At 45.4% G+C, this 18,704-nt stretch overlaps 1 protein-coding gene across 5 annotated transcripts in view; it reads left to right on the top strand.

Annotated features, from left to right (window-relative positions):
* The window catches only part of DIPK2B (divergent protein kinase domain 2B), a 52,929-nt gene that overhangs the window by 24,529 nt on the left and 9,696 nt on the right, over nucleotides 1-18,704 (top strand). Inside the window, exon 3 of one of the 5 annotated variants that reach the window (XM_054472976.1) lies at nucleotides 12,767-14,693. The exons of the other annotated variants lie outside the window; for them this stretch is intronic. Within the exon in view, the coding sequence (XP_054328951.1) occupies nucleotides 12,767-12,817 (51 nt within the window). The 3' untranslated portion in view covers nucleotides 12,818-14,693. Of the gene's footprint in view, nucleotides 1-12,766; nucleotides 14,694-18,704 lie in introns of those variants that run through there. 5 annotated transcript variants of the gene reach the window in all.

Here is an 18,704-nt window from a genome sequence, read left to right as displayed (position 1 = left end):
TTTACCTGTGGCACTTGCCAATTCTAGGGACAAGACAGTGGACACTATGTATGCCAGGGTTGGGGAAGGGACTCTAGAATATAAATGACTCTCTAATTAACCAACAAATATAACTACCTTATAGCATATTGAGATTGATGCTTTCTTTTCATCCTAAAACTATAGTCCTTTCCTCAGGGTTCTGGATCTAAAGAATTCTCTATATGGCCAGGAGGGCTGCAGTAATATGTGGAAACTCTTGAGGCTCACTTCATTCTTGACGTTCATCTTTCTTGGATCCATCTGATCTCTCTGGCCTCCCTGAGGTCCTGTGCATAGCCCAGTGGTGAAAAATTTATGTCCCCTACCTTTTTGTTGTCTGTTTTACCTTAATACTTCAATCTCTCTCACAGCTCAGGGGGCCATCAGATTGTCTAAGCATATTTTCCTGCAAGAGGTCCCCATTACAGTCCCCCTTCCTTCTGCATAGACCTCCTGGCTATGTACAGAGAATTCTTCCAACAAAGTGCTCCTCCCCTACAGCACCCTCAGAATCACCCCATTCATTGTGAGGTGGAAAAGCACCACTTCAGGCCTGCTTCAAAGAGCAATGTGACCCATCTCCTTGCTTCTCACCTTTCCTTTCTCAAATACATGCTTAACCTGGCCACCTGCTACTCTCCCAAAAACTGGATCGTTCCCCCTTCCAGTTCAAAAACTTTCTTTTCTTCAATTTTTTACTTTTATTTGTTATTATTAAAGTGATATAGACTCATTGTAAAAATGTATAAAGTATACATACATATATGTGTGTGTATATATATATTTAAACATATATGTATATATTTAAACACATATATACATATATATTTAAACATATATGTATATATTTAAACACATATATACATATATATATTTAAACACAAAAAATAGGGGGGAAAAATCACATATAACTCACCACTGGGTTGCCACAGAGGCAACCACTGTTAACACGTTGGTGTTTTTTCTTCTAGTCTTTTTTCTAGCCATATTTAACATGGTTAAAAGTAAATTGTATATGTAATATTGCATATTCTTCTATGGCTTAATATTGTATCTCATAATAGCCTCCATATCGTTAAAACTCTTCACATACGTCATTTCCTCACTTGTATGGACCATAGTTTTATTCACTATTGTTGACTGTTTACATTTTTTATTTTTATTACCATAAATAATGCTATGATGAACATCTTTTTGCAGAGTCTTTGTCTGAATTTCATGTTAGGTCTTTGAGACAGATTTCCTTTTAAAAACTACCACATACCTGCTACCTTCTATGGACCAGGCATGCTTCACATACATTTGTCACAGTTAATATTCAAACCCTCTAAGATATTCTTCTTCCCATTTTACAGATGGGGAATCTGAGGCTTAGAGAGATTTATATATGTTGCCCAAGGTTACCAAGCTAGTAAATTTTGGAATTGAGATTTGAACACAGGCCTGTCTCCTGACTGCAGAAGTCACACCCTTAAATACTATGCTTTGTGGCTTCCCTACTTCCCTGTAGTGGGACCACTGGGTCAAGGGGTATTAATGTTTTTACACCTTTGAATACATATTGCCATACTGAATTTAACTCCCTCCAAAGAGTTTTTTGGGGGGATACCCATGGCATCTTCATGAACAATCATCTTTGCCTACAACATTATGCGTATTATCTACAGAATAAAATCTAAATTCCTACATGTGGTGTTCAAGAGCCCCACAGTTTTCTCCCAACCTACTTTTCCAATCTTCTCCCCTGATGAACCCATGTCTGTATCCCATAGACCAGACATGGCCTTTAACTCTGCTCCTTGCCTTTGCTGAATTCTGATCCTTCAGTTAAAATGCATTGATATTAGATCTCCACCTGCCAAAATCCTACTCATTCTTCAAGGCCATGCTCATACCACCTCTTCTGTGAAGCCTACCTGGATTTCTCTACTGCTTTCTCTTCTGTATTCCCATAGCACCTTGTTTATATCTCTTATAGCATTTGTCATATTCTGCCCCGTATTGAACTTTGTGGTATATATGTCACTCTGCCCCACGAGGGTACCAGTTTCTTTGGTGTAGGGGCCTTCTCTTATTTATCTTTGTGACCTCAGTAGGTCCTACTTTATATAAGGCCCAACACCTTATACAAAGTAGAGCACTGATAAACTTTTGTTGAATAAATCACTTACAACAACCTCAGACAGGAGCTGTTACAAGTTTCCTAACACACATGCATGGTTATAGCAGTATATTTGGTTAGAGGGAAGAGTCCCCAAATTCTTTTTGTGTCTCCCTGCAATGCAGTCCCGAAGGACCATTGAGCCTAGTGACAGACCTGGGTTGGAGCTGCCAGCACCTCCTTCTCAGCTCAGGCCCTTTCGGGCTTTGTGGCCTCTCTCTCTAGGGCCTCTGTGGCTACTTTCTCACACCCAGCCTCTAGGAAGTTTCCTGCTTTTCTTTCTCCCCAGACCCTTCCTTCTACCACAGAAAGGACCTGGTAGACAGTACCTTGTGAAGGCACCCAGGGTGCAGCGGAATGAGGGCAGTGAAGAGGGGGAAATAGGGGTTGGGATGGGAGATAGAAAGGAGGTTCAGGCCCAGCACAGTGGCTCACACCTGTTATCCCAGCACTTTGGGAGGCCGAGGCGGGAAGATCGCTTGAGCTCAGGAGTTCGAGACCAGCCTGGGCAACATAGCAAGACCCTGTCTCTACAAAAATTCAAAAATTTAGCTGGGTGTGGTAGTGTATGCCTGTAGTGCCAGCTACTTAGAGAAGGCTGAGGGAGAGGATCATTTGAGCCCACACCACTGCACTCCAGCCCACGTGACAAGATGATGAGACCCTGTCTCCCCTCCACCAAAAAAAACAAAGAAAGAGAGAGAAAAAGAAAGAAAGAAAGAAAGAATGAAAGAAGAAAGAAAAAAGAAAGAAAGAGGAAAGAAAGAAAGAAAGAAAGAAAGAAAGAAAGAAAGAAAGAAAGAAAAAGAAAGAAAGAAAGAAAGAAAGAAAGAAAGAAGGAAAGAAAGAAAGAAAGAAGGAAAGAAAGAAAAAGGATGTGCAGTGTACCAGGAGCTTCTCTCAGGTACCCAGAGAATGCATCACCGGCTCCTCCATGAGCTCTGTCTGTACTATGTCCATCTGCTGGAGAGCTCCTCACCCAATACCTGGCCCAGAAGCTGCCTACCCAGGCCTGCTCCTCTATCCAGCCTTTTCTCAGGAGAGTAAACCTCCATATCCCAAATATAGACTCAGGGCAGTTAGGCTCCAGTGAGCTAGCTCAGTCTAGTTGAAGAAAAAGTCACCATGGGATATGCAAAGAAAGCCAAAGGTGACGTGACAGCTTTGTAATGTGTCAACTTGGCCAGGTTGAACTACGTTTCCCAGAATTCCCTTCCCTATATACTTCTAATTAGGGTGGGCCACAGATAGATTCTGTCGGGAGTCTTGGAGGGTGGAAGTGAAACGGCGGTTCTTTGGTAATTCACACACATTGTCCCTTACCTGCCAGCTCACCTTGCTGGTGTAAAGCATGGCCAGGCCTGCAGCTGCTCTACCTTTCCCCATCCACTTCTTTAGTTTCAACGTCTCCTGAGCCAGGTTTAGCTCCATACTACAGGACTCCAGCCTCTGCAGGCCACCACACCACCAAGGTCAAGGCAACAAGAACTGACATGGTTTCAGTCAGTCCTCGTGGGCTCCAGCTTGCACTTATGGGTTCATTCTTGTCCTTGGCCTTCCCCCACTTTGCATCTATCTTCCCTTCCCAACTGTCTGCCCGGTGGACTTCAAGCCCCAGCATCAGATGGGAGGACAGCAGCCCTACAGAGACTGCTTAGCCAGCTCCCACGACTGTATAAAGTCAAAACCCTATAAAACGGAAACAATCTCCTGGTGCTTCTGCCTCTGATTGAACCCTGACTCATACAGGTGATGCAATCTCAACAGAAGGGCTGGGGGGAACTAGAAGCCTGGCAGCGCCTGCTCTCAGGCAAGTGTGAGGGTTTTCCTGACAATCAGAACTCTGCCTGAGCCTCCTGGGCCAACAGGAGCTTTGCACAGCAGAAGCCACTGAGCTCCTATGGATATTTCTGCAAGCTTGGATGCACGAATGAGTTGTCAGAAGCACTTGGTTTCCTGTCTTTTGATTTAAGAAAGAAGAAGAAAAAAGAAAACCAACAGCCCATATAAAAAGAAATGGCCCAGTGGAGAATTATGACGAGCTTTAGCACACCTGAATCGAAATGACAGACCATGAAATAATGTGTTTTACTCTGCGTCAGCTGCCCTGCTCGCCCCAACTATTAGCTGAATTGCCTGCCAGAATGATTATTTCATCTGCCACAGTGAAAATCTTTGAGCAACCCACAAATGCTTCAGTGACAAGGTTCCAGGGGCCCTGGAATGGAGGAAGATTGTGGACAAAGTGGGAGGCGACAGGAAAGAAAGAGTCTTTAATAGGAAGGGAAAGTTAGCTACACCTCCACCAGAGGGGTCATCCAAGGTGTGGGCTACCCAGTGGAAGAGGAGGCCATAATCACTACTAAGTGAGCCTCCGGCTGCCACAGGTTTGACAGCAAGGGGCACAGGTAGGCAAGGGAAGTAGACTTGACCACGGCTACTGCTACGTAGATACCATGCATGATACTGTGTGGTATTCAGCTAAGATGGTCACTTACTTAACCAAGACAACACAAGTCCCCCAGAGCAACCATTTGCTTGTATCTTAATGAGGGAGCAGTAGTTGCAAGGATCAGAAACCTCCTCAGAAATTAAAGTGAAAAAGGGGTTTACTGTGCCAGAAGTACATCCATCCAGACCTCCTGGTAAGAAAAAAATTGTAAGCTCCTCTCTGGCTCCGTCCGGCCTTGCTTCTCATCTCTGCTGCCTTTTGGGTGTTGGCTCCATTATCTCTCAGCAGACTGGATCTCTCTGTTAGTCATGCTCCCTGCTCCTCCAACATTACCTCATGTACTGTTCCTGGACTGACCACCAGCTGCCTAAGTCAGCCTCTCAGGAATTGTGGGTTGGGGTGCACACTCCAAGTAAGTCCCCTGCAGCACACCAATCAGTGTGTGGACAAGATTTGCTTATTAAGGATCTCTTTGGTACCCACCCACTACTATTTGCTGAGGCAGAGGTATGATTACCAAGGCATGATTATTCAAAGTTGCTGTGCACCGAACAGCTAAGGAGAGACCCGATGTGCATAGCATGAGGCCTATGTAGCACAGGATGCAAAAGAAGGAAGAAAATGAGAGCTAGAAGGGCCAGGAAAGCGGCCTGGAGGGAGGGTGGCCTAAACTGGGAGAGGAAGGATGGGACAGGGAAATGTCAATGACGGATCTTCCACAGGCAGGGCAAAGACGTGGAAGTGAGAATAAGGAGTGACTGTGGGAAGCAGAGCAAGTGTCATGGCCCTCCATTAGAGTGTCAGAGAGCAGTGGGTAGGGCGAGGGCTGGGGGTGGGGAGCTAAACTTCATTCTGTAGGACAGTGGTTCTCAAACTTGAGCAGGAACCAGAATCCCCAGTAAGGCGTATTGGCACACTCGCCCTAGAGGTTCTAATTCAGCAGGTCTGGGGCAGGGTCCGAGAATCTGCATTTCTAAAGAAAAATGACTCGAAGACAGTGGATCTCTTCAGAAATGGGTCTAAACATGGTATACAGGGACCGGCAAGAGTTCAGAGTGGGGTCAGGGAAATGGTGTTGAATCTTCATGGCAAAAGTAGGGCAGGGTCACGCTCACACAGGCTACCGGAGAAAGAGGGAAAGGGAGGGCACGTCCAAGACTCGTGACACCTGCCATAAGCCAGATGATGTCCAGGGTTCCTGGAAAGAGGACAGCACATGAGATCTGCTTCCTGCGCTTGAGGCACAGACCACCTGACAGTGCCAGGGAGAGAAGACCCAACAAGGAGGCTGCAGGTTCAACGCCCCAGAAGACAGTATGGCCTGGGCTGGGACTCAGGCAGACCTGGGTTCAAATCCTGGCTCCACCCCTATGTACAAAGACATGGATGTATTGCTCAACTTCCAGGCACACAGAATTCTCATTGCAGGCGAGCACAGCGCCTGCTCTCATGGAAGTGTGAGAACTAAGCAAGGCACCACATGCAAGGCACAGAGCACTGGGCCTGAAACAGAGCAGGCAAGCATGCAATAATGTTAGCAACTGGTTTTCAACTGTCATCATTTCAAAGGTTGTACTATGCAATAACACATGGGTGCGTCACTAGAAAAGCCACCCTTTCTGTTGGCTCCCAAAGGGTGTCTCAGGCTGGCATTTACCCTGGTAAATTCACCACAGTCCAGAGTTGGGGTTTCAATATTCCTCCTCTGATTTAACAACACTGTATTGAGTATGAACTTTCTACAAGGTTCATAGTAGAAGTGAGCAAGACAGACAAAGTTCCTGCTCTCTTGGAGTTCACATTTGGTGGTCTTACCAGCACACCCTAAAAGAAGCCAATTCACACTGGCCAAGTCACAGAACCAGCAACTGAAATGGTATTTACAAAGCATCACCCTCCCATAGAGTGGAATGCACCTCTCTCTGCACGAAGGCAAGCTTCTGAGTAGTCAGAAGGCTGGTGAGTGGGTGCTGATCTAAGACAGGAGTCGGTGGGTGAGTGCCAGTGGCCTGGCCACCTGTCCCTGGGCCACAGTGCTGGAGGCCATGGGCTGGGGCATCCTCTTTCTGGATCCCAAGGCCAACTCCTTTTTTTTTTTTTTTTTTTTTTTGAGACGGAGTCTTGCTCTGTTGCCCAGGCTGGAGTGCAGTGGTGCAATCTTGGCTCACTGCAACCTCTGCCTCCCAGGTTCAAGTGATTCTCCTGCCTCAGCCTCCTGAGTAGCTAGGATTACAGGCGCCTGCCACCATGTCCGGCTGATTTTTGTATTTTTAGTAGAGACAGGGTTTTGCCATGTTGACCAGGCTGGTTTCAAACTCCTGACCTCAAGTGATCTGCCCGCCTCAGCTTCCCAAAGTTCTGGGATTACAGACGTGAGCCACTGCGCCCGGCCTCCCAAGGCCAACTTCTGACCCTTGGGTTTTCCTGTCTGAATGTCCAGTCTGATTAATGCTTTGTGTCCATTTGGCCTCTTCAAATGGCTGAGAAGTTGATAACACTCACTCCCCAGCCCTTCTGCCTGAAATGATTTCCTGACTAGGGTTTCCCAAATATTTTTCCCACATTTCAAGACTGTCCTGTGTCAGTTATAGTCATGGTGTGGATGTTGTTTGTTTGGCCCTCCACAGTACCTTTTGTGTTCACAAAGCACTCCACAGCCTGTGAAGCACAGTGACATGTTTATCATGCATTCAGGAAGGAAGTAACAGTGTCTATGATGTCCAGAGACCATGCCAGAGCCTGGCAATTGGGGTGTCCTTGGTGGCAAATACCATCGTCCCCACCTGAGAGATGAGGGAACAGGGGCTCAGGAAGGGAAAGAACCAGCCTGGGCCAGCTGGAGGAGAGGTGACTAAGGTCACAAGTGAACATGACACAATGCATATGTTACAGGTCACAATGATGATGCTGCAAACTGATATGGGGGGGGCCAAAGATCCAAGAGATCAGCCAATAAGATAAGGAAGTCAAAAATAGCTTCAGATATTCTAACCTGGAAGACTGGGAGAATGGTGGGGTCACTTACAGAAATGGAAAAATTAGAAAAGAGTGTTGCGTTTGGGACAAATGATAATAGAAAATGCTTCCAGAGCCCTTCCCATGTACCAGACACTGTTCTCACAACCTTGACCCTCTCAACACCCTCATGAGGTGGGTACCGTAATTATGAGGATAACCATCTTTTTAGGTTTGCCTGAGACAGTCCCACAAAATGCCTGTTGTCCTGATTTAATTCTTAAAACCAGCCGCATTCACTCTCAAAAATATCCTGGCTCAGAACATGAGTCCTATGGGTCCCCTTAATTATTATCCATCAGTTATAGGTGAGGAAACTGAGGCATAGCTAAATTAAAGAACTTGCCTCAGGTCGTGCAATTGTTAAGTGACAGAACTGGGATTTGAACCCGGGCAGCTTGACTTTCAGTGACATGGTTGTAACTACTTGATTGGACTGCCTCCCAAAGGGGATGTTGAATCTAATTTTTCACCTTTGAAGTTTGGGGTGAAGGCTGTCCATCCATCCAGCAGAGACCCCTCCGCAGGCCGATGGGAATACAACACAGAACGAAGGGACGCAGGCAGTTGGCCTGAAGAGGGGAGACACGGAGAAGACATGCCAGGAGGCGCTGGGAAACAGAAGAGTGGATAAAGCCACATATGGGACTCCTCTCCTGGAAACCCTCCCCAGGGAATGAAACAGAACTTCTCTCAAGCCTTCTGCTCCTGAGAGAACATTCCATCAGGGCTCAACCTAGAACCTCTGCAGAATACCAAGAATCTAAGCAAAAAGAAGCTCCGCCCAAGGAAAGGATGTCACCTGGAGTTAGGAGACCTGTCTTCCATAGAAACTGTAGGCCTACGAGACAGGCTTTCTGTTGCAAGGGAAACATTTCATATCCCTGGCCCCACCCCACCAACTCTGTTTTATGTGGTTTTAACATCTATTCAACCCTCCTGGATATGTTATTCACTCTTCGATGATCCAAGGAAAACTCCAAAACACCTGACTTTCTTCCTTTAGTGACTGAGTTTCAGAGAACCTGAACTGATCAGCCTAGGCCAACGATAACAGAGAGAAACTTCCTAAAGGGAGGAAGCGACCTATCATAAACCTGCCATATTTTAGGGATTTCAAAGCAACATTGAAAAGATTTGGGAGCTATCTACTTAACAGATTTTCCTCCCTCTTTCAGTACCTGGGACAGTGAGCTAAGAGGGTAAGCTTTGCCTATAAACATGACTGAGAGTTATGAGGTGTCAACTTTTTAAATCATCCAAGTGGCTTCCCAAAAATAATCACTCGGGGCCGGGCACAGTGGCTCACACCTATAATCCCAGCAGTTTGGGAGGCCAAGGCAGGCGGATCACCTGAGGTCAGGAGTTCAAGACCAGCCTGGCCAAAGTGGCAAAACCCCGACTCTACTAAAAATACAAAACTTAGCCAGGCGTGGTGGCACACACCTGTAATCCTAGCTAGTCGGGAGGCTGAGGCAGGAGAATCACTTGAACCCAGGAGGCGGAGTTTGCAGTGAACCAAGATCACCCCACTGCACTCCAGCCTGGGTGACTAAGTGAGACTCCATCTCAAAAAAAAGAAAAAAAAAAAAAGAAAGAATCACTCTGGTGGCCAGACACTTGTAGAATCCAAAGTTAACACACCAAAAAGCTTTGTGCTGTGTCTGGGTTTCAGTGGAAAAAATAATCGGAAAGACCTTTAGTAAAAGAAAAAAAAAACTCATCTACTGTAGTAGGAAAAATTGTGAGATGTTTCCCTTTTTTTTTTTTTTTTTTTGAGACAGTCTTGTTTTGTTGCCCAGGCTGGAGTGCCATGCATGGCATAATCACAGCTCAGCGCAGCCTCAACCTCCCAGGCTCAAGCGATCCTCTCACCTCAGCCTCTCAAGTAGCTGGGACTACAGGTGTGGCACCACCATGCCCAGCTAATTTTTCATTTTTTTGTAGAGACATGGTCTCCCTATGTTGCTCAGACTGGTCTGGAACTCCTGGGCTGATGCAATCCTCCCATCTCGACCTCCCAAAGTGCTGGGAATATAGGCATGAGCCACTGCACCCAGCCAAGATGTTTCTCTTAATGACACAAACCAAAAAAGAGTTTTCATTATTTTGAATACAATACAGCTTGGAGAAATGTTCAGTAACTTTTGGTTTAGTTATCCACAGCTGAGACAGTTATTGAATCAACATTGTTTTAATTATAAAGCATTGATTAACTTATGATGCATGATTAACCTAAGTCCCATTTCACATGCATATTTAACAACTAAATCATGTGAAAGGTGTTCAGGTGTGTAACCAGAAAGGAAACTCATAGGTTTATTAGCATTAGCACGTTCTCTTCTTCTCCCTGGGTGAGCTTGAGAACAATAAGTCTACTCAAAGTAAAAATTCATTTGTTCAAGATTTCCCTCAGCCTTCCAAATGTAGCTGGCAAGGAAAACCTTCTTACTGAGACAGGCTGAACTTTTAATCTTGGAAAAGCCACATTTCTGGTCTTAGATTTTCTTTCTAAGAGGAGTTCATGTTCTTTTTTTCACACACTTGTTTCTATCTGAGCAAATATTCGAATATGTTCAGTAGTGGCAAATCTTTGTCTTTTGAGAAACATTTGCTTTTGGAAACTGCCAGAAGTCAGGCAGAAGCAAGTTGGACAGTTAAGATGGAAGATGGGCTTGAGGATAATATGGTTATACCGGGGCACAGGATGGTGAATGCTATAACAAGGTTCGCCCACATTATCTTCCATGCCATTCCCATGAGGTTTCAGAAAAGACACTGTCATCCCCCCTCTTACAGAGACGGAAATTGAGTCTCAGTAGGCCCAGGACTTCCAATCCTAACCCGCTGCCCTTCCCTCATGCCTCAATAAACCCCATTTCTCTGAGTTGGTGGGCTGCCTGGCTCTACTGGAGACAAAGAGCAAAGATTCCATGAGCCCACTCTCTGGAAAAGGTGTTTGTGGTAAGGCCATCCCTGGCCCAGAACTTGGCATGGAAGCTTTTAAGACCCGAAGCAGCCCTGGCATCCAGCGACCATGCATCTGGTGCTTTGTTCACTGTTTCATGGGCTCCCAATCACCCTCACTCATGGCATCTCTGCGTCTTTCCATAGCATTTCCCCATCCTCTCTTTCTCAGATAGATCCCAAATCAAAATCCCAAAAGGGAATCAGAATAATTGGCTTAACTCTTTACCAACAGCTCATTAGGTAGAGCCTTTCACACCAGGTACCCCCTATCCATCAAAGATGGCCTTGCCCTGCTGCCCTAAGCAAGTGGCCATGGAAGGGGAAGCTTCAGCTATAAGGGGTCGTAGGGCATGGAGAGTACCATGGCTCTTTACGGAAGGCACGTCTAGCACATGGCAGTGACAATGATATGTACTAATGTACTGAATGCAGAGGATGTGCCTGTCACCAGGCCAAGGCTTTTGCATGCGTGTTCTGTGAGGCTTGGAAACCGAGTTTGTGCCGAAATTCCAAAGAGAGAGTTGGAGAAGCAGCAGTAGAGAACTCCAACAGTGTCTCTGGTTCTTTTTACCATGCTAAAACGAACTGTTTTAGCGTGGTAAATAGCTATGTATTGTCACACAATGGATAGCTTGACAGTATCTTCACTGACCCAATATAGGACGTCTAAAAATGGAGGTGTCTAGGATGCCAGCTCTCCTTTGGTTCTTGTCACCCCAAGTTGCAGCATGGGGCTAGTGGCCAGTTGGAGTCAGTACATAGCCCTTAGACAGTCAATTACTTTCCAACTGCCACCTGGCACTCCTGATTCTTCTTTCTGCTCAATCCCTCCTTGGAGTAGGCTCCGAGATGTGATGTGATGTGAGGAGTCAGCAACCCCCATCTCTCCTTCAAGCAGCTATGATTTCCTCCTGAGAGATTCATTCGAGTGGTTTTGAAGATTGTCTGGTTTTCTGGAGCACCCCTATTACAGTGTGCACATCCCTTTTTAAAGGTTAACTGTGGGCTTTTACCAGCCAAACCCTTCTGGGGAAAGATGATAGCCATCTGAGGAGTGATGGGGAAGCCATTACCAACTGTCTTTACCATCAAGAATGCACAGTCATTTTTATTTGTGTCTAAACTGAAGAAACAAGTCTGCCCAGGGACTTCTTCCAAAGCTCCTGAGATGGAAATGCTGAATTGCATCTCAGTTTCTTATGTCCCTTGCTCCCCTTCTGTTCCCTAGGCTTGGCTGATAACAAGAACAGCCCATGATATCTGTCTAAATCCAGAGTTCTAAGCCTCCATCAGACCTACCTTTCCAGAATTTCTAGGTGGGGACCTAGGAATCTGTATGTTTATAGCATTCTGAAGGCCAGGATTGTCAGCCAAGTTTGGGACACACTGCGCTATTCTGAAATCACGGGCTTTTCCCCCCATCTTTCTCCCCATTAAATCAATGTAATACCCTACTGGAATCTGGGTATGAAAGCAAGCTTGGACACCAATAAGGAGCATTGGAATGACCATGGCTCACTGCAGTCTTGAACTCCTGGGCTCAAGTGACCGTTCTGTCCCAGTCTCCCAAGTAGCTGGGACTACAGGCATGTGCCACTACACCCAGCTAACTTTTAATTTTTTTTCTGTTATTGTTATACTTTGAGTTCTGGGGTACATGTGCAGAAAGTGCAGTTTTGTTACATAGGTATACGCGTGCCATGTTGGTTTGCTGCACCCATCAACCCATCACCTACATTAGGTATTTCTCCTAATGCTATTCCTCCCCGAGCCCCCCAACACCCGACAGGCCCCTGGCCCCTGTGCGTGATGTTCCCCTCCCTGTGTCCATGTATTCTCATTGTTCAACTCCCACTTATGAGTGAGAACATGTGGTGTTTGGTTTTTTGTTCTTGTGTTAGTTTGCTGAGAATTATGGTTTCCAGCTTCATCCATGTGAGCTTACCACACCTGGCCAGGAGCATGATCTTTAACAAGCCACTTCCTTCTTGGTCCTTATTCCCATCTGGAACATGGGAGTATTTTACTAGATCACTGGATAATGCTATCTGCCATTTGCATTTACCAGCCAGAGCTGCGAAAATTAATGTCACATTTTCCACAAATCTTTTGAAGCCTTTTTGTAATCAATCATTTTAAATTTTCAGGACTGTCACCAGGGCCAGAGAGAACTAAAGTTCCTGTGTATGCTGAGATAACACCAGTGAAAAAGCCTGGCATAGGGCCCAGCACTGAGAACTTCCAGAAAGTGTTAGCCTTCTCCCAACTGTGTTATACCAACCACATTTTCAAATAGTAATCACTAAAGAGGCTTCTGCATCAAACCTTCACACGCAGCTCCCATGCCACCCTCCAGAATTCACCAACACACAGGCCCACCAGCAACAGGCTACCTTTGCACAATATTCTCTGATGACAACTCCAAAGCCCCCGCTCTTTCCACCACACTGTGGTCCCCTAGATGGGGCTGTCGCTGAGCCCACCCCAATCCAGATGTGATCCCCCTGTGATCTACTTCTGGCGAGATTCTCAGTCTGGACAGGTCTTCCCCATGAGATAGAACCTGATAAGGAGCTAGGGCAATTCTGACAACATTACCAAAGGTCCACATAACTTCTAAATTTTGGTCTGGTCTGAAGGAAAATCTGTTCTTGCCCTAGTGATGGATGAACTCTCTTATCTGTAGCTTCTAGAGGGAAAAGAAAAGCATACCTCTTTTACTTTTTAAGTACCTCCATCAGAGTCATGAAATCACCGGTCAAGACTATTTATCTTTTATGTTTCCATTCTGGTAAGAACCCTTTAAATGAGGACACTGCTGATTGCTGGTGATGTTTTTTGAGCAAACACTCGGGGGTATGGATGAAAGCCAATCGCAGGTCAAATGACTCCTTGGGGAAGTTACTTCTCCTCTATTCAGATTTCACTAAAAGCTTCCAAGATGAAAGCAAACCTAGATTTCGGTCTTCGTTGCTGTCCATTTTTGTAATGAACGAGTGTTTTTCCTTTAGCTAGTGTATCAGGCAGAGTTCTACCGGAGAAACAGAACCAGTAGGAGATACATATACATGTCCAGATTTATTTCAATGGATTGATTTACATGATTGCAGGGATTGGCAAGTCCAAAATCCATATGGTAGGCCTGCAATCTGTAAACCTTTGGGCAGGATCTGATGCTGTAGTTTGCAGATAGAATTCCTTGTTCCTTAAAAAAATCTCTTTTGTTCTTAAGGGCTTTGAATGATTGCATCAGGCCCACCCAGATTACCTAGATAATCTCTTTTACTTAAAGTAAACTGATTGTAGGTGCTAATCACATCTATGAAATGCCTTCACAGCAACACCTAGATTAGCATTCAATTGAATAACTGGGGAATACAGCCTAGCCAAGTTGACACATAAAATTAACCATCACAGCAACATGTCTGCTAAATTTTATCGACCGTCTTCAGACTGTTAAAGATTGTGGTAGAGAATTGTGACAGCCACTCTCAGTATCACCCTGAACCAAAGGCCCCTATCAAGTAACAATATAGCCAAGCAAAATTCCAGTCAATGGAGACATTGACTGGTTGGCTGGCTTCCCAAGGGATAGCACCAGACAAGAAATGCAAGGATGAGGAAACCAGGCACGGGAGGGAGAGGGGCAACAGAGGTCCAGGGTTTGGTTATCTTTTTATTTTTCACTGGGAGGTGGTAAGTTAGCCCTGTTGCCCATGTATGCAGATGGGAGAAGTGATTTAGAAACTCCAAAGCAATTGGTAATCCCCAAAATGGGTGTATCTGGTTTGAAATGAAACCTTATTTTATCGGAAATGGTTGGTTTCCCAATTCTGTTTGCCATTGGCCAATATAATTGTGGGTTTGCACATGGCCAGCACATGCCAAACAGAAGTAGACAAAGGTCTCACTCTGTAAGTGGGACCTTGGGGAGGAGCTGCCTCCATCATAAAGGGAGGGGTTAATACAAATTGTCTCTTAAGCCTGTTCCTGCTGTAGTTATAGAGGTGGCTCAGAACCTTCTCAGCAAATATAGCAGTTATCTATTGTTGTGTATTAAACCATTTCAACACATAGTGGCTTAAAACAGCAATCATTTATTTTGCTCATGAATATGCAACTTGAGCAGGGCTTGGTGGGAAAGGCTCACCTAGCTCCACGTGGCATCAGCTGGGGTGGTTCTATAGGGCATAGAGGTTCCACTTCCGAGATGGCTCAATCACATGGCTGGCAAATTGGGGCTGGCTGTCAGGAACCCAGCTGTGGTGAGTGGGGGATCTTGGTTTTTCTCTCCACGTATGGCTCTCCATGTGGCCTGGGCTTCCTTACAGCATGGTGGCTAGGTACAAAAGCAAGCATCCAAAGACAGAATTAAGTAGAAGCTGTATCACCTTTTAAGACCTAGGCTTAATGTTTTTGCATCTTCACTCTTGCACCGTCCTATCCACCAAAAGTGAGTCACCAAAGCCAGTCCATATTCCAGGGGAGGGAAATGAGACTCTATCCCTTGGTGGGAGAAGTGACAAAGAGTTTGCAAACATGTTTTAAAATCACCTCAGCAAACAATATTCCTGTTGTCCACTCTCACGTTGAGTACTATCTCTGACACCTCCTTTCTTCTCACCAACAGCCCCCAACCATTCAGCTTATCACCAAGACTTGTATATTCCGCTACCAACAAATATCTTCAAATCTTTGCATTCTCTCATCTCACACTCAATCACTGCGTCTTCCTAACTGGCCTTCCTGCCTCCACTCTTTCTTCCTGTGATATTTAGAATTAAGTTCAGTTGCATGTGACAACAAATCCAAGTAACAGTGGCTTAAGCAAGATCAAAGTACACTTTTATTCTTTGCAACAGGGTCTCACCCTGTTGCCCAGGCTGCAGTACAGTGACACGATCATGGCTCACTGCAACCTCCACCTTCTGTTCTCAAGTGATCCTCCTACCTCAGCCTCCTAAGTAGCTGGGACTACATGCATGCACCACCACGTCTGGCTAGTTTTTGTATTTTCTGTAGAGGCAGGCTTTTGCCATGTCACACAGGCTGGTCTCGAACTCCTGTACTCAAGGGATCTGCCTACCTCAACCTCCTAAAGTGCTGACATAACAGGCATGGGCAACCGTGCCTGGCCAAAATACGCTTTTTAAAAAACATAAAAGAAACTGATACATAGCTGTTGAAGGTCAATATAGTGGCTCCATGATTGTCAGGGATCCAGGCTACTTTTATTCTGCTGCTTCACAGCCGTTAGTGTGCCCTGGTCCAAGATGGCTGCCTGAGCACCACCCATCACATCCATATTCCAGTCAGGAAGAAAAGAGTGAAGAAAGCTACATCCTCTCCCTTTAAGGACTCTTCCCAGAAATTTTTACTTATATCTCATTGACTGGTACCTAGTCACATTATCACACCTAGCTGCAAAGGAAGCTGGGAATGAAATCTTTATTTGAGGTGGTCATATGCCTACCTAAAATGCAGGGGCTGATAACTAGCAGTATTGGCCACACTCCTCTGAATCTATTGTCCACATAACAACCCAGAATCACTTTCCTAAAATGTATAGCTGAGCATAAAATGTGTATCTGCTTAAAGCCTTCAGTTGTCCCCTATCCCTTCTAGATAAAATCAAAATTCCTTAAAATGACTTCATCTGTCTTCCATTCTTGGATTCCTCTCTGTTCACTCTCACTTCTAGCTTCAAAAAGCCCTAACCCCCTGTAGTTTCTAGCACATTCTCTCTCCTCTCAAGATTTTTGCATGTACTGTTCCCTCTGCATAAAATACTCTTCCACCCTCTTTGCAGGTTCAGGCTTCAGCTTAAACCTCACTATCTTTCAAGAAATCTTTTAGGGTCTGTATTAGTCTATTCTCACACTGCTGTAAAGAACTACCTGAGGCTCATGCCTGTAATCCCAGCACTTTGGGAGGCTGAGGTGGGTGGTTCACCTGAGGTCAGGAGTTCAAAACCAGTCTGGCCAAGATGGTGAAATCCAGTCTCTACTAAAAATACAAAAAAATTAGCCGGGCATGGTGGTGCATGCCTGTAATCCCAGCTACTTGGGAGGCTGAGGCAAGAGAATGGCTTGAACCTGGGAGCCGGAGGTTGCAGTGAGCTGATATTGCACCATTACATTCCAGCCTGGGGGACAAGAGTGAAACTTTGTCTCAAAAAAAAAAAAAAGAACTACCTGAGACTGGGTAATTTATAAAGAAAAGAGGTTTAATTGGCTCACAGTTCTTCAGGTTGTACAGGAAGCATGGCTGGGGAGGCCTCAGGAAACTTACAATCATGGCAGAAGGTGAAGAGGGAGGATGAAAACTCACTCCTTATCACAAGAACAATAAGCGGGAAGTCTGCTCCCATGATCCAATCACCTCACACCAGGCCCCGCCTCCAACACTGGGGATTATAATTCCACATGAGATTTGGGCAGGGACAGAGATCCAAACCATATCAGGGTCCCACAAAAATGTTTTGATTTCTTTCAAAATCAGAAGAAAAAAGCAAACTTTTAATTCCAAGAAAATGTTTGAATGTATAACTTTAATATATTTGTCTTCATATCAATGCAGCTGTAAAATATAATTTGTAATATTTTTCATGGAGGAAGGGGCCTGTGAAAGCAAGGGTACTAAGGTCCCATGAAAGTTGTAATGTGGCCCTCCTCCTGTTGGCTCCAATAGCTCATTGCAGTCGTAGCCCTTCCTGCACCACATCTTAACTGCTGGGCACCTGATGGTCTCTCCCAGCTGAGAGGCACCCCGGAGGGCAGGGCCTGTTTTGTTCCCTTTGTGTCCACAAATACAGTCTGAATACAGCCTGGTGCTAACTGCGGGGTTATATGATGTGATCCTCTCATTCCCAGTAAAGATAAGGGTGCAGGTCCTGCCTGGTTCCCTTATCTTTATTTACCTTTATCTATCCTTACCTACCTCTCACCCAGTGTACCATCTTGGTTCCAGTGCTAGGTATATGTGACTTGGAGCAACTGACTTAATCTCTCTAAATCTCAGTATTACCATCTGAAAAGTGGAGCAATAATAAGTTCTTGTGAAGTAAACGAAAGAATACACCACCTATGAAGGGCTTAGAGCAGCTCCTGTTGTGTACTAAGCACTCAATAATTATTACGTATTATTGTTGTTGCTCTGGTCACTTAGCGTCCTATCTCTCCCAGAGATACCTTCATTTAAGAACTGGCTCTTGGAGAAGAGAAAAAATTACTTATCCCCACCCCCGCCCCCTGCTCCCCAGTGATCATCTCTAATGGTGGAATTTCAGGCTGTGTAGCAGAAGATGATCAGAAGCAAAGAGGGCAGGGCCTATTACGGGGAAAAGACACAGATATTAGAGTCTAACCCATTGGGTTCAAATCCTGAATCCAACTTTTCCAACCATTGCCTACACTCTGCATTCCAATTCCTTGGCTGCACAATGAGGTTCATAATAGCACCTACTTTGTGGAGGGTCTGAGAGGATTCAATGAGGTACCAAATGTGAATTAACATCTATTAATTTACTTGATCCTCATGACCGCTTAGTGTCCTCCTCACTTTAAACTGGAACCGGAGGTACAGAGAGACTAAGTAACTTGTCCAAGGTCACACAGTTGGTAGTTGTGGAAGCGGGTAAAATTCTGGCAGGCTGGCCCCAGGGCCTTGTTCTTAACTCTATTTCTTTTTATCAGGAGGTTCATTCTGTTCTTTGTTCAGCATGGGGAAAAAGGTGTAGGGGCTGGCTAGAAAGTCATGAGGAAAAAAAAAAAAAAGCCTAGGTTCGTATCTCCAAGTCTTATCCCAAGAACACAGTGGTGCATATAAAGACGCTCAAGTGTAGCCTCATAGTTGTGATATCGAAGTCAGATGGCAGAAGGAATCAAAAGAGCCCATGGCAGGGAATGAATTCAGCCTGGGATCAGCCTTCTTTGCAAGGGCAGGGTGGGGGTGCAATGGTGGGTAGAGACACAGGCAATGCAAAACTCAGATGGACAGCTGAGGGATGGGGAAAGGTGGAGTCCGCCTTCTCTCCCCCTTCCTCTCCCCTGCCCTGCCCTCAGCCTGCCCAGTGCCCTCCTGCCG

The sequence above is a fragment of the Pongo pygmaeus genome, chromosome X (assembly GCF_028885625.2).
Source record: "Pongo pygmaeus isolate AG05252 chromosome X, NHGRI_mPonPyg2-v2.0_pri, whole genome shotgun sequence".
Taxonomy (NCBI): domain Eukaryota; kingdom Metazoa; phylum Chordata; class Mammalia; order Primates; family Hominidae; genus Pongo; species Pongo pygmaeus.
The sequence above is the reverse complement of the archived record's forward strand: the minus strand, read 5'-3'. Positions and strand labels throughout refer to the sequence as shown.